General features: G+C 48.1%; 1 protein-coding gene, 1 long non-coding RNA gene and 1 pseudogene across 3 annotated transcripts; 1 reads left to right on the top strand and 2 right to left on the bottom strand.

The window, feature by feature from the left end:
- Positions 1-250: 250 nt before the first annotated feature.
- On the bottom strand, positions 251-8,909 carry LOC103109274 (keratin, type II cytoskeletal 5-like; annotated as a pseudogene).
- A 65-nt stretch (positions 8,910-8,974) lies between these two features.
- Positions 8,975-9,937, top strand: LOC132539514 (uncharacterized). Its single transcript, XR_009550848.1, has 2 exons — positions 8,975-9,650; positions 9,690-9,937. It is a non-coding gene; the product is annotated as an uncharacterized LOC132539514 (long non-coding RNA).
- LOC103109183 (keratin, type II cytoskeletal 75-like) lies at positions 9,751-20,686 on the bottom strand. 2 transcript variants are annotated; one of them, XM_060195310.1, is made up of 9 exons: positions 20,137-20,686; positions 19,509-19,723; positions 18,422-18,482; positions 17,732-17,827; positions 16,801-16,965; positions 13,566-13,691; positions 13,224-13,444; positions 11,897-11,931; positions 9,751-10,133 (listed from the first exon to the last, which is right to left on the bottom strand). In XM_060195310.1, exons 1-9 carry the CDS (start codon positions 20,668-20,670, stop codon positions 9,901-9,903), a joined length of 1,686 nt encoding a protein of 561 aa, XP_060051293.1. In that variant the 5' UTR covers positions 20,671-20,686; the 3' UTR covers positions 9,751-9,900. The 2 variants fall into 2 exon arrangements, with proteins under 2 accessions (XP_060051293.1, XP_007518284.2); XM_007518222.2 differs by having other exon boundaries at positions 9,751-10,136; positions 20,137-20,685.
- Between the last annotated feature and the right edge of the window lie 761 nt (positions 20,687-21,447).

The following is a 21,447-nucleotide window of genomic DNA, read 5'->3' as shown; positions in this document are numbered from 1 at the left end:
CTCCTCTCACTCCTGTGGATACTAACGACCAGTCCTTTCCAGCTGTCCCTTCCTCTAAAAGACATTGTCCATCTGTCCCCTGGCAGAGCTGGCTACCTCCTGCCTTTGTCTGGATACTCCCCCAGGTCATGCAGATATTGCAGCAGGAATGAGTGCTTGGGAAGAGGGTAAGTCCTGAGACAAACTTAGGTCCTTTGAGCTCATCAAATTGAGACGAAAACCTTTTCTCCTTTGCATATGAAATTCTAGTTCACTCTACTGTTTCATGAACTTGACCTTGACAGTTCACCTTGGTCTGGTACCAGGACTCGGCCTCTGCCCGGCTGCGGTTGGCGATGTCCTCGTACTGAGCCTTGACCTCAGAGATAATGATGTCCAGGTCTAGCTTGCGGTTGTTATTCATGGACAGGATGACGGAAGTCTCAGAGATCTGGGCCTGAAGCTGAGCCAGCTCCTGTAACAGGGACACAAATGGGAGCTGAAGAAGGTTTTGTTTGCATAGGCATAGGGACACTGTGACCAGACCAGGAGGCAAGCCTGGTCTCATTTGCACTGTTGGGGTAGAATACGCTTTGTGTGCCTGAAGGGGCCTAGGAGGACATTAGAGGAGCCACTCAGTTTACTACCTGTTCTTTATTCCACCAATCCATCTACAGGGAGGGGGCAGCCATGGCAAGTCTGCCAGAATTCTCTGGGAGCTGATCTCCCTGTCAAGGCAATGCACGCTGCTGTGACCTATCTGTCCTGTCTTTTGATGTCTCATATTCCAAGAAAACATAGCCTTTCACACAGCCTTTAGAAAGAAACTGAGTCAGCAAGAGCCAGAAAGCTCTGTTGCATCCCAGCCTCATTTCCCAACTTGCACCTGAGGGGTAGGAAATGGAGGTTAGCTTGAAACAGCAGAGGTGACACTTGGCTAACAATTCAGGTCTTGATCTTCCCAGCAGGTTAGACAGTCTCCGAAGGACTAGTCATAGTACTGTTTTCAGCTGATTTCTCTGAGTATTGAATACCTTACTGTCCACATATCGTGGTTTCTGAAGCAGTCAGCAACTCCTCTGTTACTCATCACTTGTCATAGTCATCTAGAGCAGTGGTTCTCAAAACCTAAAGTACAACTAAAACGTGTTCCAGGAAGTTTGTGGATGATGTAGGCCACAGAGAGACCAGAAAAGAGCCTATTTGCCCTTCTGGCCAAGGCATCCCGGCCCCTGGCCCTACTCGGGGGAACACAGATACTGCTTACCGCCTAGTAGAAAGCTCTCAGGAAGTTGATTTCATCCATTATGGCGTCCACCTTGGCCTCCAGCTCAACCTTGTTCATGTAGGCAGCATCCACATCCTAGACAGAGGGCATGCTGTCACTTGAGTCCCATTCTGTCTGCCTCCCTGCCCCTTTGCACAAGTTCAGCAGGAAGGAGGATGTCAGCCCCTGGCAGTGAGCATGCTGACCCAGGCCATGGGCTGGCATCTGCAGGGATCCAAGCTCCATGAGGGTCAGAGCTCTCCGGGAATGCCCACTGGTTTAATGGCTGGTGCCATGTGGAAAGATGCTCTTTAGGGGACTGGGCAGTAGTGCACTGGCTTAAGCACACATAATCTGAAGCTCAAGGACCTGAGCAAGGATCTTGGTTCAAGTCCCCAGCTCCCCTCCAGCAGGAGAGTCACTTCACAAGCAGTGAAGCAGGTCTGCAGGTGTCTATCTTTCTCTCCCCCCTCTCTGTCTTCTCCTCTCAATTTCTCTCTTTCCTATCCAATTTTTTTAAAAATGGAAAAAATGACCTCCAGGAGCAGTGGCTTCATAATGTAGGCACAGAGGCCCAGTTATAATTCCAGAGGCAAAAAATAATGATAGTAATAAAAAATTAAAAATAAAGAAAAAAGAAAAAGAAAGAAAGATGTTCTGCATCACCTCCACTTGCTGAGGACAATCCCTTCCTGGGTCTTTTGACCTCCTGTGCCCCTGAGGCTTGCCAGGGTCTCCCCCTCCTTAGCTCTGTACTTGGCTAGGCAATGCTTCCTTCCCTTAAACCAGAGCTTCTGACTGGCGTTCCTCTTCCTTGATAGTTAAGGCTAAGAAGGAAGTTTCCTACCTCTAGGAGCTGGTACATGTCCTGCCTTTGCCCCCAACCTAATCCTGACTTAATGACCTGGACTCTCCTCTCTGGAAAAGACCATCATGTATCACCTCTCCTGGGGCCCTGTGGGAGGGGCTGGTATTGAGATTGACAGAACTTTGGAGTCTTGGATCCTGATCTATTTTTGATTCTCTGGCAAGTGTGGATTTTTTTTTTAAATGTATTTATTTACTTATTTTTAATTGACAGAGAAAGTGAGATGCAAGGGAAACATAGGGAGAAAGAAAGAGAGATATCTGCAGCATTGCTTCACCACTCTTAAAGCAGGGGCACTGGAAGCTTGAACCTGGGCTTGTGCATACTGTAATATGTGTGCCCAACCAAGTGTGCTACCTCCCTGAGGCCAAGTTTTCTCACTACCAAAGTCAGCTCTGCTTGCAGGTTGGCACTACAGAATAGGTCACGCCTTATATACAAGGCTACTGGCTTACATGCAGCTGCCACTCTTGGGAGGAGTTGTTTGAGCCCAGGAGTCAGGGAGTATCTCTGTCCCCTTACCTTCTTTAGTATCACAAATTCATTCTCTGCCACTGTGCGCTTGTTGATTTCTTCTTCATACCTGTGGAAGGAGCCAGCAGTGGAGGGATGTTAGCAGCAGGTTCTGAGCGTGAGGTCAAACAGTGGTGCTGTCAGTGGGCAGGCAAGGGTGGGTCTCCAGAGCTGACTGGGTGTTGTTTTTGACGGGTTATGTTGTTTTCGCTGGGCTGGCTTCATGGGCGGGTAACAGACGACCAGGGACTCATGGTTGAGCTGTAGGCAGTATCTCTTTATTCATGCAGGATGCAGCCGAGCTAAGCTAAACTCTAGGTAAAGTAAAACTCACAATGCTGTCTTTATATATACTTGCCAAGTAAGGTGGAAACAGGATGTGACAGAGAGGGTGGAGAGAAAAGTGACTGGTGAAAATCAGAGTGTGACAAAGAGGGGGCAGATTAGAGAATCCTATCACTGAACCACAAATGCCCTGGAGGGAGGGTGGAACTTGTTAACAGTGGTTATGTAAATAGAATGAAGTGGTTATGTAAATAGAATAGTGTTAAGCAGGGGGGATTTAAACCAAATGAAACAGAAGGGGTCTCATGCATACCAACAACTGGGCAGACTGCTGCCCCAGCCTGGCTCCCCTTTAGTGAATCCTCATTCTCCTCAAACCCCAAGTGAAGCAGCCACTTCTGCCCAAATCAGACTAACAACAGGGGAAGGAATAGCCCTTATTCTCTCTGGGCTGCCTTCTTCATCTTAGCATTGTTCCTTGTGGCTCTGCAGTACTGTCCAAGGGAGATTAGGCTCCCATCGGGGCCTCACAGACTTCCTTTATCACCCTGTGATCTCACCGGACCCCATCTGTATAGAGGTGGGAGGTCTGAGGAAGAAGGCTGTGTCCTTGGCTGACCCTGTGCCCACCCTGCTGTGCTCTTAGCAGCTGCCAGGAAACCTTCTTCAAAGCAGTAGGTGATACCCTTCCATTTTCTTCCTTAATCTACTTCCAGAGAACAACCCCACTAGCTTGTTCCCCAGGGGCACACGGAGCTGCCTCCTGCTAGCTTGACAGAGAAGCAAGGTTCACCTCACCAGAAGACCCATTTCCCACCCAGTTCTCCTCTGCACCAGCCTACCTGCCCCTCAGCAGCTCTGAACACTGTGGCTGGGGCTGTGTGCCCTCCACCTATGAGCTGAGTAGTCTGGGTAGGTGGCTCAGACCTCAGAGGCTTTTTCCCTCCTACAAGGTGGCCTGGAGCTGTCCTTTCAAAACTAAGAAGGACTATCCCGGGCCCTGTGCATAATCAGACCCTCCCCTACTATCACATTGCCGCCACTGTCCTGGAGTGTCTGGGCACAGTTCTTGCTTGCCCCGAATCTTCACTGCTGTACCTTCCCCAAAACTCTCTGGGGTGAACTGATGTGCATTTTGACTTGTTCTATTATGCTGCCTTTTTATGAAATCTGACCATCTTTTCTTCTCCTAAGTTTGTGCAACTACCCCCATCTTCTGTGGCTCCCAGCTCGCAGGCTCTTGGCCAGAGGACAAAGATCACGGTCCTGGCTGGGTCTCTCACATGCCTGCCGCTGGAGCAGGCTGCTCATTACCTAGGAGGGCACCCCCCCACACCTCTCTCCTCCCCTAGGACTTTCCTTCTCAGCCTTGAACTCCATAGCTTCCTCCTTCAGGGAACCTTCTTGGATGGTTACTCCATACTTGCACATAAATAAATAATTCACCTGAATTTACTTCTCTTGTCTACATCTGGATCAATGTACATATATCAATCAATCAATCAGTCAATCAATTATATTTTACCAGAGACTGCTCAGCTCTGGCTGATGGTGGTGTAAGGGATTGAACTTGAGACCTCAAAGACTCAGGCATGGGAGTCTGCTTGCATAACCATTATACTGTCTCCCTTGCCTATACCTAAATTATTAATATTATGTTTTGGACCTGACTTCATTGTTCTCCACTGACTTTTTCAGATAGAAAGTAACAGAGACTCCATACTACCATATAATTTTGTTAATCACCAATAAACATTTTAAAAAATACAAAAAAAGAAAAAGTGACAGATAGACAGGTACATGGAGGGGGAGACACCCCGGCACCAAAGCTTCCTTCAATGTGCTGGGGGTTGGCATCAAACCTGGGCTGTGCACATGACAAAGCAGCACACTATCCAAGTGAGCTACTTCCATGGCCCCCTTTTCTACTTCTGCATCTCATTCTGTTGCCTAAGTGCCTCAGTGTGTGTGTTCTGGTTCCTCCCTACCACTCGAGTCACTCACTTGCTCTTGAAGTCCTCCACCACATCCTGCATGTTCTTCAACTCCGTCTCCAGCTGCGTCCACTCGCCGCCCAGGCAATCCAGCTGCCGCCGCAGGTTGCTGATGTAAGCTTCAAACATGGGCTCTAGGTTGGTCCTGGTGACTTTGTGCTCCTGCAGGAGGCTCCACTTGGTCTCCAAGACCTTGTTCTGCTGTTCCAGGAACCACACCTGCCCCAGTTGGAGGTGAAAGACTATGAGAACTTCCAGTCAGCAGCTTCCTGCAGGGATGTGGCCTCCACCCACATAACAGCCAATGGGCAGGAAGACCTGACAGACCCCAGAGTCCAGTGACAGGCTCCCCCACCGCTTCAGGAGTCTGAAGGCAGATAGCAGGAGTGGAAAAGCAGGTGCTAGTCAAAGACCTTGGGAGGCAGTCAAGGCTTGGAGGGGGAGAAGCAAGGGTGAGTGGGGCAGGGGTTGAGAGCCCTCTGAAGATCCCAAATTTAACTGATCAATAGTAACTAAAGGGAAAAAGATGCCACCATCCATCACATTATTGGAGGAGATTTTGATTCCCAACAAATGAAGAGGTTCTTGACAAAAAAATAAATTCTCTTTCCATTTTCTTACTTTTAACATTTTTTTTTTCATGAGACAGGTAAAATAAAAAGACAGGCAGAGAGACCAGAGCAATGCTCAGCTCTGCCTTGTAGTGGTGCTGGAGATTGAACTTGGAGCCTCAGAACCTCAGACCTGAAAGTCTGTTGCATAATCATTATACTGTCTTCCCAGCCTTCAATTTTCTTTCTAACATGGTTTCCCTAGAGCTAAATCATGGGTTCACTTTCCCATTCACTCCTGAAATATCAGAAAAAGTCACTTGGAAGTCACACTGGGTGCACCTACCAGGATCCCAGTCATGTTCCTGGCTAGTTTGTGGACATGTATAAACACCTTCCTCTCACTATTTTCTCAGAAGGCTCTGCTCTTTAACTGTGAACTTCTCTCTCTCTCTCCTTATTTCTGGTACTGGGATTTTGCATCCATAGGATTTCATTGGAGCCACCACCATCTTTTTTATTTCAGATAGAAGAAACAGAGAGAAAAGACAACAAAAACTCACTCCATCATCTGTGAAGCCTCCCCTGCTGCCATCCATGTTGCTTTGATGTGGTGCCAGGGGCTTGAACTCTGGGTGAGCTATCTCTCAATCCCCTGGTTTGGTTTTCTCAAATTATACTTCTCAGCTAGGGAAGTAGCCTTGCTGATATACAATATCATCATCCCTTTTAAAAAAAATCCTTCTACTGGTATTTGTTAAGATGACACACTGCTTCAGAGAACAAAGGGGTTGGAGATGGGAGTGGGCCGATAGAGGGTCTTGAAAAAGTGTACCCCTTAGTCCAGCTTTCTCTTCTGTGATCAGCAGAGGGTAGGCAGGACCTGTTACAAATCTCCCCAGTCTCCACCAGATGAGCCAAGGCAGCATCCTGGTATCTCACACCCATTGGTGCAAGCACCAGATCAAGTGAGGCGTCGTGGGGTTGCAAAGTTGAAGAACCATTGTATCAGCAGTCCCTTTGGTTAAGTTTACTCATTCACACATCTGTGACCACGTGAGCCATTTTACAGGCTGATAGGTCTGTAGAGAGACCAATCTAGTCCACCCAGTCTCCTAGCAGTAGAGGTAAAATAGACTCTAGACTGGCAACCTCTTAGTTGAGGGCTTTGTCTTTCCATATTCTAGGTATTCACAGATGACCTGATTCTTGACTTGGCTTTTACTAGGCAAAATTGACTAGCATGGGTATGAACATAGGGCATGTACATAAATAAATAAATACTTCTTTTCCCAGAGCAGGGAAACCTCGAGGAGTCCAGGCCACCCAGCAGAGGGGACTCAGGACTGAACTGTAAACTTTCATTTAAGCAAAAGAAAAATATGAGACACTGAGAGACACCCTCCCCTCACTCTCACCCCCACTCCCCACAACTTGTCAATAGCCCTGCTACCTAGACAGACCCAAATCACCAGAGAGGTTTTCAAAGTAGGACCTGCCCCTAGCAGGTGTCCAGGACAGTGAGCCTAGGCCACTTCTGTGAACTGAGTGTGTAAACTTTCATTTATTTACCCCTTCCTTCCAAACCTAGCCCCTCTGACTGTCTGATTTCCTTTTTCTTTCTCTCTTTCTTCTTTCTCAAATTTTTACTGGAAGAGAAGGAGAGAAAAGAGAGAAAGAGAGAGAGAGAGAGAGAGACCACAGCACCAAAGCTTCCTTCAGTGCAGGGTTGGGTTTGAACCTGGATCATGTTCATGGCAAAGCAGCACACTAAGTGAACTATTTCACTGGCCCTGGCTATCTGATTTTTAGGTCAAGCACAAGATCATTTCTATCCACATAAGTGGGTTCTGGAATCTGGAGATGAATATTTCCTTTTTCTGCTTCAACAATATGGACAACCTAGCCCTGCCCTACACCCTCAGTGGTCTGCCCAGCCTGCAGGACCACTGTGCCCTGAGGCACAGCTGACCTCAGCTGCACCCAGAAAAGAGTGATCCCGATGGGTGCCATCCACCCACCAGTCTCTCACCTTGTCGATGAAGGAAGCAAACTTGTTGTTGAGGGTTTTGATCTGCTCCTTCTCCTCCTTTCAAACACGCTGGAGAGATGGATCAATCTCCAGGTGGAGGGGTGTCAGGAGACTCTGGTTTACTGTGACCTCCTGAATGCCTCCAGCTCCAGCCATCATCCCCCATCCAACTCCATACACACCACAGACTCCCCCCATCCTCTCTCCAAGACCTAGCCCATAGCCAGCACCCCCAAAGCTGGCCCGGCTGGAGCAGTAGCTCCCACTGATGGAGATTCTCTTGCTGCCCCCAAAGCCATGAAGGCTCCTTGTCCCGAAGCCCCCACCTAAGCCACCCCCAAAACTCTTCCCACTCTGGCACACGGAGACAGAGCTGAAGCTGGGGCGGCAGCCGGGGAGGAGGCTTGTGGAGGACGCACTGAATTTCCAAGAACCCCCTGACTTGATGGTGATTGAGGAGCACTGGGTCATGGTGACAGCTGGTGCCAGAGAGTCAGCTGGATACAAATGCCAATAGATTAGAAGCCTTCCAAGTCTGGTTCTCCCAAAAGCTCCTTGACTTTTATTCTTTCCAAGAACTGGGCTTGGCCGGAGGAGATCAAAGACCCCTCTGTTGAGTTTATCTCAGTGGCATGTCTGGACACAGCCCGTCTTCTTGCCCAATAATCATCCTGGGAACACCCTTGCCAGGGCAGGACTGGGCCTGGGGATTCTGGTCTGCAGCAGGACCGTGGTCTGAGTTCCTAGCCAGCCCTCCACCTCCACCTCATGGTTCTCAGTCATGCGCTACAGATAATCCTTCTGGAACACTCTCTCTCATCTGGTCCCAAGGTCCTGGACTCTGAATGCAAGCACTTGGTTATACCCTTTCCATTATGGTCATGGTCACTGAGGAAGCAGGTCAACACAAACTATTGGTTGAGGATTCAACTTATGCCTCCACGTACATGATTGTTGATTGGCAAGCACATTGTCATCGGATTCTCCTGTTCATGCCTTGCGGGCAGATGCAGAATGTGACCATTGTCAATATTTATTGAGCAGCTTCTGTTGGTAATGACCTTACACCTGTCTTCTCATGAACTTTATGTAGCATGTGGGAGAGGTTATGATTCCTGTCTTGCACATGGAGCCATTAAAGTGTTGATAAATCCTCATGGCTAATTAGGGTTGGGGCTGGTGTTAAGGTCAAATCTGTCACCTTTCCTCTAGTTCTAAGGTCTTTTACACCATTCTTCTCCCCCCAGGGGACCAGGCACATTTCACAACTGTCCTCTGAGTCATTCCTCTCCTTCCCCCGGCATCTCCTTGTTCCCAGCCCTTCCAAATGGTCACCCTCAGTAGTCCACTCCTGTCCTCTCTGCCCGGGTTCATGGCCTTGTGCATCCCTCTCTGGTCACCTGTTCCTTCAACCTGCAAAACTGTGGTGGACCCCTGGTGGACACTTGTATCGATTTTCTTTTCGGCTGTACCCTTCCTAAGCCCCTAGGCTCCGCTCTGACCAAGCCTGATGGGAGGAGTCCAGGAGGCCTTGTAAACTCAGGAATGTGCTAGCTTCCTGCAAATTGCAATTTTGGCTAAATGACTTTGCTGCTTGTTGAAAACATTGCCCCAGGGCTGACATTTAACTCCTTTCAGGGCCTATTATTTCCCTGCACAAGCCTGCAAGTTTGAAGCTGTCAGGGAACAATCAGCCCCTTTGCTGTGAGGGCTGGGCCTCCCAGTATCTTTAGAATCCAGTCTGTTTTAGGGAGGGGACAGCATGATTCTGCATGACAAACTGGGTGGGCTTGTGCCCAGGGGTTTCTCAAAGAGGTAGGAGGAAATGGGCAGAGCTCAGGGCATCTGTCCTCCTGGCCCTGCCAGCTCCCCATATGCTCTGGGCACCCTTTGTTTGGGGCTCTATGCATCAGAGGCCTGGAGGCAGAGAACTACTCTGTGCTCTTCACTGTTCCAAACAGAGGGCTGGACACAGGAACACATTCCACATGCATTTAATAGACACATTCCAGGATGGGGAGAGAAGGCCCTTGCTTTCAGCAAACAGCTTATAAGCATCATGAAACAGGCAGACTGAGAACCTAGGAGACCCAGACTCCTCATTTCTTCATGAGGGCTGGGGAAGGAACAGATGCAGGTGTGTGTGTGTGTGTGTGTGTGTGTGTGTGTGTGTGTGTGTGTGTGTGTGTGTTGGGGGGAGGGTTCCTAAAGAAAGAGGGTTCCAGGAGCAGTCTGGCTTGACTGAGTGGGGTTTAGCTAGAGTGCCAGTCTTCCCAGCAGCACAGGTGGGCCAGCTGGAGGGGAGAGAAGGGGAAGAAGAAGGACCCCAGGTGTCCCTGAAGGTGCAGACAGGTGAGGCTAGTGGAGGGAGCTGGTTTGCAGGCAGGGTAAAGGGGCAGTGTGACTCCATTTCAGTGCTTGTAGCTCTTCCGGCTAGAGGAAGTGGTGGAGACTAACTTAATGCTGGAGCTGCTGCCCCCATGGCCCCGGCTGCTGGTACTGAAGCCAGAGCTCCCCAGGCCTGTGCTCAGGCTGTGCCCACCACTGGTGGTGAAGGAGTAGCCGCTGCCACCACTGAGACCCAGGCTTCCTGCTCCGATGCTGCTGCCACTGCCGTAGCCACTGGACATGGTGGAGGTGACCACTGCTGCAGAGGAGAGGAGACATGGTCAGAATCCAGGCTGGGGAGAAGTCACTTTGGGTGTCAGGGCCTGCAGCCTCAAGTCTTGGAAGAGCTGGTGCGTGTATCTGCTATAGATCAAGAGGGCTCCCTGTGCCTCAGCCAGGCGGCTTCCTGTCCCCCTACTATTTATTCTGTGGGCTCCCTGTGCCTCAGCCAGGCGGCTTCCTGTCCCCCTACTATTTATTCTGTGGGCTCCCTGTGCCTCAGCCAGGTGGCTTCCTGTCCCCCTACTATTTATTCTGTGCTCTTTTACTTTCAGAGCTTACCTTCTCCTTTGCTCCCACTCCACCATGCCCTGCTGCTCTGACCCTGCTCTTTCTTCTAGAAGACTCCAGGAGTCATGGATGTGCTTACCTTGGTGTTCCCAAGCTGCCACACTCCGAATCCCAGAGGGAGCATGGAATATTCTTTTATTATTATTATTATTTTAAATCTTATTTATTTATTATTGGATAAAACAGAAAAATTTCAGATGGAGGGGGAAAGATAGAGAGGGAGAGAGGCAGAAAGATACCTGCAGCACTGCTTCACCACTCATGAAGCTCTCCCCCCCTGCAGATGGGGACCAGAGGCTTGAACCTGGGTCCCTGTGCATTGTAACATGTGTGCTTAACCAGGTGGGCCACTGCCTAGACCCTCTTTTATTTTATTTTAAAGATTTCTTCAAACATTCTTTTATTTATTTCATACGAGATAAAGTTCCCCATGGAGGAGAAGTAGAGAAAAGCACTAATCCAATGCATGTGGTGCCAGGGACCAGACTGGGAGCATCAGACACATAAGTCCTGCACTCTACCAGTTGAACTATTTTCCTGGTCACAGGAATATCCCCACCCCATCTTCAGAACATTCCTGATTGATCTAATGACAAGAGGCCCACTGGCTGGTGAACTTTGCTCTTTTTCTCTCCCCTCACCAACCTCCTCTCCTCTTAACTCAAATGACCTTCAACATTTCGTACTTTGTTCTCAAGTGTTCAGGAGGAAAACTGAATTGTGCTCTTCAAAAATCCTGCTCACCTCCCAGTACTATGTATGATCTTGTTTGGAAATAAGATCTTGCAGATGTAATCTAGTGAAGATGAAGTGACTAGAGTGAGCCCTAGTGCAATGTGACTAGTACCCTTATAAGAAAAGAGAAGAGAAGAGGGGGGCTAGGTGGTGGTGGTGCACCCGGTTAAATGCACACATTTCCATACGTGAAGACCTGGGTTCAAGCTCCCACTCACCACCTGCAGGGCAGAAACTTCACAAGTGGTGAAATAGGTACTGCAGGTGTATTTCTCCTTCTGCATCGCCCAACTCCCCTCTCAATTTCTTTCTGTTCTATCTAATAAAAAAAAAGGAGAAATGGCTGCCAGGAGTAGTGGATTCATTGTAGGCACTAAGCCCTAGCAATAACCCTTGTGGCAAAATAAATAAATAATCTCATTTGCATGGAATACTCATATCTGAGCTGGACTTGCAACTCCAGGGAGAAATGGGTAGAGTTCTGGAGATGGGAAGTCTGTGATGGTTTCAGAATAACCCTCGCCTAATGTGACACTTTTTAGATATTTTTTTAAAAACAAATTAAAGACCTCGTACTTCCTCAGATTAAACTCTATCAGTAGGAGCTCCCTCTAATGCCTCCTGTATTCCCTCTACCCTCCTGTGTACCCAAAACCTCCATTCACCCCTCCACCCACAAGAGCCCCAAAGGATAAAAGAGATTGTCACACTTACAGATGTTAACTGGGGAAATACCTTCTCCGCTCAGCCTGATGGGAAAGAGTGGGGAAAGGAAGATTACTAGTGTCCAACAGTCTGTGGGCATTTGAAAAAACGTTTTTGTAACTGTTATGAGTGCATTAAGAAATAAAACCTTTGTTATATTTATTGCAGAAGCAAGGGAAGTTGGCACTCTTTAAATACTGGAAGTATTAGAAAATGACAATGGGATGAGTGAAATATTGTCAAGCTTGAGGTCCATGTGGGCAAAACCCGTAATCTCAGAAACGCATTTTGGGTTTAAACTAGGTCCACACTTTCAGAAGATGGGAGCTAATTACACAGAAGTGTCTCTCTGCAATGGCTGTTGTCCTGCTCTGAGCAGTGCTGGAGTTCAGAGTCTGAATCATAAACACAATAAGGGCAGCAGTCAGTCTATTTTTGTTGTAGCAACCCGAGTAATGCTGGTTAGGGTCTTGAGCACAAACCTGGCATGCACTCACCATTGCATTCTCTGTCCTGAGAAGAGCCAGCCTTTGTAGGGTGCCTGTCACTGAAACTATGTTACTGTGTCACTTAATTTTCTCAACAACCCATTAAGTAGGCATGATCATCTTAGTTTTCTTACAGATAGAAAAAAATATATCTCAGGAAAGTTGTCTGTAATTACAAAGGTGAATTTGAAGCCATACATATTCATTTGATTCCAAATCCTATGTATGTCCTTGGCCACTAAACTGAGTGACAGCTGACATTCATGGAACACTTGTGCACCAGACATTGTTCAGAGAGCTTCACTTGTATGCCTTGACTTCACACTCAGTGAGAGGAGGTAGAAACAGTTGTTATCACTATTTTACAGGTGAGCACTATGAGGAATAAAAAGGTTGAGTGAGGATTCCTGGTTCACACATTTGGCAGCTGCATGAGCACAAACTTGCCACTAGGATTTGGGAATCCTATCACTTGGCCTCTTTGTCACCGAAGACACTGAGGGCCAAAGACGGATAACCGATTTACCCAAGGTGACATGGCTACTTTATGGCTGATCTATAAACACAAATCCTAGGACCTTTTCATTCTCATTCCAGAACCTTCCATGCCTCATGTATAGTCCTACTTTCAATAGACTTTGATTAAGAAGTCAAACTGGCCAGGTCCTGATAAAAGTAGTTGTATCATAAATATCTGCTAGCTTGGAAAGAAATTGCACTTACATCCTTAATCATTTGAATTCCAGCTGAATTCTGCTCCCTTTTTTCAGACAGGAGGGAGCTGCAGTCACCTGAATTCCTAGAAATGCCCAAGCAACTGGGAGTGGAGTTAGTGTCTCTGCTCTGACCTGTACTCCTCGCCCTCCAGCAGCTTCCTGTAGGTGGCGATCTCCACGTCCAGGGCCAGCTTCACATTCATGAGCTCCTGGTACTCCCTCAGCAGCCTGGCCATGTCCTGCTTGGCCTTCTGCAAGGCCTCCTCCAAGTCCACCAGCTTGGCCCGAGCGTCCTTGAGGGCCAGCTCCCCACGCTGCTCAGCATCGGCAATGGTAGCCTGCAGGCTCTCACACTGTAAGGCAACAAGGAGGAAAGCCAGGGGGCTTAACGACAGCTCCTGGGGTGGGGAGTGGGGTGCTGCTTTCTGGGCTGGAGTCCCACAGCATGGCAGAAATAACATCCTGGAAGATTACCTGCTTCTTGACACTGTCAATCTCAGCTTTCAGCCTTTGGATCATCCGGTTCATTTCAGAGATCTCCTGTTTGGTGTTGCGGAGATCATCACCATGTCTGCCGGCTGTGACCTGCAGCTCTTCATACTGAAAGAACCAGGACCATCAGTCACCTCCACAAATGCATGGCTCAGGCATCCCTGCACTGCAGAAGGCCCATCCATGTTCAGGGGACTGATGACTACCTCACCCTTCCATCATTTATTTAGCTGACATCTACTTCCCAGGCCTGCACTAGGCTCTGGGAAGTCCACAGAGAACATAATCACCCCTACTGACAGTTGTCAGGGTCAGAAAGACATGAACCAAGTCACTATAGTATCAAATGTGTAGTTCCAAGTCCTACCATAGGAATGTTCAGGGCTGCATGAGAGTGTGGAAAAGAGATCTGACTCAGATGTGGCTGTGTGTGTGTGTGTGTGTGTGTGTGTGTGTGTGTGTGTGTGTGTGTGTGAAGGAAGTCCTTCCAGAGAGGGAGAGCTATGCTCTGAAAGAGAGAGAAGGAGTGACTTATACCCACAGGAGAGCATCCTAGACTAGGAAAACATTCTTTGTGTAGACCCTGCAGCAGGAAGGAACATGAAGATCCCAAGGATGGAGTGATGACTTGGCCATGTCCTTGGGGAGTCCCTGGTCATGGGACATACATTCAGACAAATATGACCATGGAGCCAGGGAGGCCTCCAGACACCAGCGCAGTGCTGGGGAGTTGGAAGAAAATGCAGGAAATTGGAGTTGGAAGGCACCGGGACAGAAGGCTTTGAAGCAGAACCCAGGTTGCTCCAAGCTCAATGGTACAAATCTAGACCATACTCAGACAGAAGAAAGCCATGCACCCTACCCCCTCTAGTACGCTGGAGTGAAGCCCCCACTCAATTTTTTTTCCACTAGGGTTATTGTTGGGGCTTGGTGCCTACACTATGAATCCAACACTCCCAGTGGCCAATCATTTCCATTTTTTCTTTCTATTTTTATTTGGCAGGACAGAGAGCAATTGAAAGGGGGAAGGGAGACAGAAAGGCGAGAGATAAATAGCCACCTTCAGGCTTCCTTCATGAAGCATGAAGCATCCTCCCTACAAGTGGGGAGCAGGGGCTTGAACTCAGGTCCTTGCTCATGGTGATATGTGGGCTTAACCAGATGTACCACCACCTGCCCCTAAAAATCTTTTATTTATTTATTTATTTAGTAAAGATAGAGAGAAATTGATGAGGAAGAGGGGGATAGAGAGATAGAGAGAGACACACACAGGGAGCGAGCGAGCAGCGGTAGCACTACTTCGCCACTAGTGAAGATTCCCCCTGCAGGTGAGGACCTGGGGTTGAACGTGGATCCTTGCACATTGTAACATGTGAATTCTACCGTCAGTGCTACCACCCAGCCCCCTGAGATCCCTACTTTTCTCAACTGGAGAAGTACTCTGAAGAAAGAGATGTCTAGTTTTGAACAAGCTCATAGCTCTACTTCCTCTATCTTAGATCCACACAGTGACAGGGAACAGAAGCCTTGCCACCTCCAGGAACTGGTCACTATAAACTTCAATCATTTGCTCTCGCAGTTAACCTGTGCCTCACATCCACTGGCCACTCAGGGGCTGTGTCTGATTCTGACCCCAGATGCCTGACCCTCCTCTGTCTATTACGCTGCAAAGTCTGGGACTGAGATGGTGCTCAGGGCAGGGCAAAGGCTAGAAGCCTGGAGGTGAGCAGCCAGACCAGAGGGGTCTGCATTCAACAGAGAGCGGCTCTCATGGTTGGACAGCTCAGTCTCCTGCACCTCATGAAAGTCAGACCTTCTTTCTGTCTTACTGTACTTCTGAGCTCTAACTCACTATGGTCACCCAGCCTTCCTTCCCCCCATACACAAACTTGCTCAACAATGTGTTCATTTCTGCCTTCCAGCCAAATAGGACTGTTTTCTCAGGAAACAAACAAACAAGCAAATAAAAACACTACCTTCTGCACCCATAATGTCCCTTGGTCCATGCTCCCAGAGGGATAAAGAATAGGAAACTATCAGGTGAGGAGACAGGATATGGAGTTCTGGTGGTGTGAAGTGAATTGTGTGAAGTTGTACCCTCTTATCCTATGTTTTTTGTCAGTGTTTCCTTTTTATAAATAAAAATTGTAAAATAAATAAATAAAAATCAGAGAAAAAAACTACCCCTGGGAAGTGGAGATAACATAGTGGTTATGCAGAAGATTTTCTTGGTTGAGTTTCTGAGGTCCCAGGTCCAATGCCCTGTACTACATAAGAAAGAGCTGAGTGGTGCTTAGGTTAAAAAAAAAAAAAAAAAAAAAAATATATATATATATATATATATATATATATATATATATATATATATATTGCACTGGGAGCCTCAGGCAGGTAAGTCCTCTGCTGTCAGCTAAGTTATTTCCCTGGCCCAGAACTCTTTACATACCCTGAACTCAAAAATGTCCTGTCAGTAGATTAGACTCTAAACTTCTTGAAGACATGGGCCAGGTCTGTCTTGTCTGTTTTTGCATTGTCACTAGAGTTTTACATCTAGCATCCAGTAGAAGCTCAACTCTTTGCAAAATAAACACAGGATCCAACTCAGGTAGAATTAGCTTGCAAGCATAAGCTAATCAGGCATAAAGATATTTGAGGCAGTCAAGGAGAGTTAAAATATAGAGCAGGCTCCTTTCAGTCCATACTGAGGGTCTGTCTGTTGGTGTCTGTGCAGTGCCCAGACCTTGCACATTGCAAATAAAGAAAGGCCTTTCTTCAGGACTGGCACTTGACGTGACCACTAAGAAAAAAAGCTTTTTGAGTGGTAAAGCAGTGCTGCAGGTGTCTCTCTGTTTCTCTCCTTCTCTCCTTCTCCCTTCCTCTTGATTCTGGCTATCTCTAATAGATAAAAAAAAAAAAAGATTTTAAAAGAAGAAGATGAAGAAGAAACAGCTTTATAAGTGTTAAGTGATTATTTTGGATGTGGGCCCAGTGTCAACCAGGTCACAAGTGATAGGGGCACTGAACGCCCGACATCAGCCGTGTAGTAGTGCACTAGTTGCATTTCCACTGAATTGTAATTCACTGAATTTATTTCTTCCAAGTTGAAGGAAATGACAACATTCACATTTCCTGAGGCTTATGACACATAGTTAAATTATGATCTGGGACCACAGAGACTGCTAGCCCTAGAAGTGATCATCAAAGTACCCACACTCACCTTGGTCTGGTACCATGACTCAGCCTCAGCCCTGCTGCGGTTGGCAATGTCCTCGTACTGGGCCTTGACCTCAGCGATGATGTTGCCAAGGTCCAAGGAGCGATTGTTGTCCATGGACAGGACCACGGATGTGTCGCTGACCTGAGTGTGCATCTGGGACAGCTCCTGTCAGTGAGGGGTACAAAGAAGGATCCTGGCACCAGTCAATGGACCTCATGGCAGGGACTTCCCTTACTCTTTCCTGGGTGCACCTGGCCTTATAGAGGGCCACATGCTAACCCACTAGGAGGTCCTGGGTCATAGGTTAGTGTGGTGGAAGTGTTTCCCAGAACCACTCTCAAGTTTTCATCTGCATATCACTTGGGTATCAAGGGTGGGAGTTGTTGAATCTAAATTACAGAACTGACTCGGACATTGGTTGATTCATAATTCAGCACAAAAGGTTTCTGCACAAGTGGGTGATGTTTAGGTCCCTGCTGCCCCTTCTCATTGTGATTTCCTCATTGGCTATTTCTTCCTTTTCAGACACAGAGCTCAGCCTTAAGAGCAGCCATGCCCAGAGCCTGGCATCTCAGAGAGCCAGAACTCCTGGCACAGCCTGCTCTGTTTAACTACTCCAGAGGAGACAGGGAGAGGTGGGTTTTATAGTTCCTTGAAAATGCTGTCCAGTAACCTGGACTTTGGCAATCAGTCCTTTGTTCTTGCTAGCCCAGAGGGTGGAGCAGATGCCTTGGGTAGCATAGATGCCTATAGCAGGGTTTATTAAGGCAAGAGTTCAAGCAATTCCCTGGGTCCCAACAACCAGCCCACATCCCATCTTGGAGGATCTGGGGCAGAGTGTGGGCTGGGGCCCCTTGCATGGCAATCTCTGCAGAGCCCTTTCCAGGCCCCAGCCCCAGGGAAAAACAAAACACAGTCATAGTGTTCTTACAGCCTCAAAGAGCATCTGGCAGAAGTTGATCTCGTCAGTCAGAGAGTTGACCTTGGCCTCCAGCTCCACCTTGCTCATGTAGGCAGCGTCCACATCCTGCAATGACACCCAAGGACACTGCTCTGAGACCCCATCCATGAGTCTGAACCTTCCAGGTTGGATTTTATCAAACTCTGGAGATTGGGGTGGGTAGGTGTTGAGAATTGGGGGCTTGAGCTCCTCGGCTAGCAAAAACCCAAAGCAGGGTCAGTGAGGCCTTAATTAAAACCAGCATTTTGGCAGGTATGGTGTCATATTTCTTGGGTGGCTCAAGTATCAGGTTATCCCACACTTCAAAATTCATTTTGAATTTCCTCATTAAAGAGACATTTCGGGAGTCGGGCTGTAGTGCAGCAGGCTAAGCGCAGGTGGCGCAAAGCACAAGGACCAACATAAGGATCCCGGTTCGAACCCTGGCTCCCCACTTGTAGGGGAGTCGCTTCACAGGCGGTGAAGCAGGTCTGCAGGTGTCTATCTTTCTCTCCTCCTCTCTGTCTTCCCCTCCCTCTCTCCATTTCTCTCTGTCCTATGCAACAATAACAACTACAATAATAACTACAACAATAAAACAACAAGGGCAACAAAAGGGAATAAATAAATAAAATAAATATATAAAAAAAATTTTTTTTAAAAAGAGACATTTCCACCCACCTTCTTCAGGGCCACAAACTCATTCTCTGCTGCTGTGCGCTTGTTAATTTCGTCCTCATACCTGCAAGTACATGGGAGAGGAGGTGAGCTGCTGTACAAATATTTCACTGAAATTGTTCCAAGAGGAGGCCTTTGTTGGTGGAACAAGAGCCTCAAATCCTTTCTGGCTCTTCCTTTGATCTGTGCATGACTTTGCTTGAGTCACTTAACCTAGTTAAAGGGTTAATTGTTCAATTCTGCTAGAAGTTAGTTTCTCTCTTTTTCCTCTTTCTTTTCCCTTTTCTCTTTTTTTCTTTCTTTCTCATTCTCCCTTTATTTCCCCTTCCTTCCTTCTTTCCCTCTCTCATTCCCTCTCACGCCTTCCCTCCCTTCTATCTTTCTTCCTTTTTTTTCCCTTTCTTTCAGACTAGATGGTAAGCATTGAATTTATCAGAACAGAAATATATACCTATGGAACTCCATCTTCTTAGAGATAAAGAATTTGAATTTAATTTTTAAAAAATTTTAAAAAGAATTTTAATTTTTAAAAAAGATTTGCTGCCTCCAATGTTTGCTGGAACTATGGACAAAACATTGTCTATTCAGGATACTACTCCAGGCAGGTTTTGTTAAGTTTTCATTGAACCTCAGGGTGGCTATTGAATAGTACACTTTTTGTGAGTAGGTTTAACTCAAACTCAGAGACCCAGGGCAACCCATCCCTTTCCATCGGATGCCTCGCCTGGTATAGTCCAGATGATAAGAAGTCCCTGAAGAAGGTCAGGTTGCCTTGTTTAGCTCTATAATGCACTTCCTGGAAATGCAAGCCATCTGAGTAACAGAGGCCAGGCCTTGTAGGGTTAACAAATATGCGCTTCCAGCGCAGTGATGCCTTGTCAGATGGTGTCACTTAGCCAAAGGAGAACTAGCTTCTTGTGAGCAGTGAGTCAGAAGCTGAGGACCCTCTGTTACCCCACACCATGCTGTCATCTCGTGGGATCGTGGGATAAGGGCTGCAAGTTCTGGATGTTCCAGCTCCCACAGGCACTCACTCCTGCTGCACCTCCTTGGATGACTGGGTGTGATCAGAAGCTCATTTCCCACTCACCGAACTTTGAAATCCTCCACAACATCCTGCATGCTCCTCAGCTCTGCGTCCAGCCTGCCCCTCTCGGTGGTGACACTGTCCAGCTGCCGTCGGAGGTCACTGATGTAGGCATCAAAGAAGGGCTCTAGGTTATGCCGTACGGTCTTGGAGCCATGCTCCTGCAGGAGGTTCCACTTGGTCTCCAGAACCTTATTCTGCTGCTCCAGGAAACGCACCTGCAGGAAGGAAAGAGGAGAAGGAAACCTTGAGAAACTGGAGAGGCAGAGCCAGATGCTACAACTAATAGAGACAAGAAAGTATACTTTTCAGCTGACACCCATGTCAGCTCATGGTTGCTAAAATAGCTCCCAAGAAGGACAGAGGGAAATTTCTTTTTTCTTTTTCTTTTTCTTTTTCTTTTCTTACCAGGACACTTATGAGCTCTGGCTTATGGTGGTGCAGGAACTTCAGAGCCTCAGGCCTGAGTTTCTTTGCATAACCATTATGCTATCTACCCAACCCTCCCCCTGCCCCAAAGGGAAATTCTGTAAAAGGTTCTGTGAGGCTAAGGGGCCCTACTTTGGAAATAGGATCAGGTCTAGAATTGACATCATTTAACCCAACAGGGCAAGTACAACACCCAGCTCACCTTGTCGATGAAGGAGGCAAACTTGTTGTTGAGGGTCTTGATCTGCTCCTTCTCCTCCTTCCTTACCTGCTGGATGCTGGGGTCTATTTGCAGGTTGAGGGGAGTCAGGAGACTCTGGTTGACAATGACCTCTTGGATGCCTCCAGAGGGGTCTACAGGGAAGCTAGGACCCCCATAGGGTCCACTGTTGACTCCAAACCCACTGCTCACCCTGCCACCAAAGCCACTTTGAAAGTTGCTGCCGCAGCCCCCAACAGAAACCCGCTTGGTGCCCCCCAAGTTGTAGAGGCTGTGGCTCCCAAAGCCAGCAGCACCACCAGCACCACTGGCCCTTCCCAGCCCTGCATGCCCCCCCGTGGAGCGGGCCAGGGAGACAGAGCTGAAGCGGGAGTGTCCACCAGACGGGGTGATGGCAGAGGCTGTGCTGAAGCCCCTGTGGTTGCCGCTGTGGAAAGAGACAGTAGATTGTCTGGACATGGCGGGTGAGAAGTGTTTAGGTTGGGGCTGGTGCCGGGGGATGGTAGAGTCGGACATCTGGGCAGCCTCAGGCCCCCTGGGCTTTTATGGGCCTCAAGGAGGGGCGGGCACTGCTGATGGAGGCCTCTGATGGCACCCTGGAGGCATCTGCCAAGCCTGAGCTCACACTTAGCTCCCCTCTGCGAAGGGTGCAGGAGTCACTGGTTGGTTCCTGGGCGTCCCTCCTCCACACGAAGACTCCTTGCCAGTCGCGACTTGATCAGCAGACAGTGAGAAGCACGTTAATTGCTTGCAGTCATGTCCCAATCATGCATGTCATAATGGATGCAAAAAAAAACCACTGCCTCATTTCTAAACCGCTTTCTTAGGCCTGGGACCCACTCCCTCCTGTCCAAACACCTTGTGTCATCACAAGCCCCTGCCATTCCAGCTGCCATTTCCTGTTCCTTCCTGTTCCTAAGGGATGCTTCTTATTCCTGAGTACTGTCTCAGCAGGTGCACCCCGCTCACCAAGAGAGCATTCCAGATCTTGGAAACCCTGCTCTGTGCTCTTTTCTTAGACATCCACTCTGTTGAGTTTGTCACCACCCCATTAATTTTGTTCCTCAGTTTCCAGTTCTATCTTATAGGTCACATGCGATGATCCGGATCATGAACAGGTGCAGGTGAGCATGTGGGTCACCCCCCACCCAGAACATGACTCTCAGGACACAGATCTTGCTAAACCTCAGAGTGTAACCTTGAGGGTGGGAAGGCCTGGGTTCAGCTCCCATGTCTGCCACAGACCTGTTGTGAGCACTTGGGTCAATCATGAACATGCCCCGAGCCTCAGAT

The sequence above is a fragment of the Erinaceus europaeus genome, chromosome 7, assembly GCF_950295315.1.
Source record: "Erinaceus europaeus chromosome 7, mEriEur2.1, whole genome shotgun sequence".
NCBI classification, from domain to species: Eukaryota; Metazoa; Chordata; class Mammalia; order Eulipotyphla; family Erinaceidae; genus Erinaceus; species Erinaceus europaeus.
The sequence above is the reverse complement of the archived record's forward strand: the minus strand, read 5'-3'. Positions and strand labels throughout refer to the sequence as shown.

Excerpts from the sequence above, each read along its gene's own strand:
- LOC103109183 (XM_007518222.2), bottom strand. The coding sequence starts at position 20,670 with ATGTCCGACTCTACCATCCCCCGGCACCAGCCCCAACCTAAACACTTC. Across the intron at positions 13,445-13,565 it reads TTGACAGTGTCAAGAAGCAG|TGTGAGAGCCTGCAGGCTAC; the intron begins GTAATCTTCCAG and ends GTTGCCTTACAG. Across the intron at positions 10,137-11,896 it reads TATTTCCCCAGTTAACATCT|CAGTGGTCACCTCCACCATG; the intron begins GTAAGTGTGACA and ends TCTCCTCTGCAG.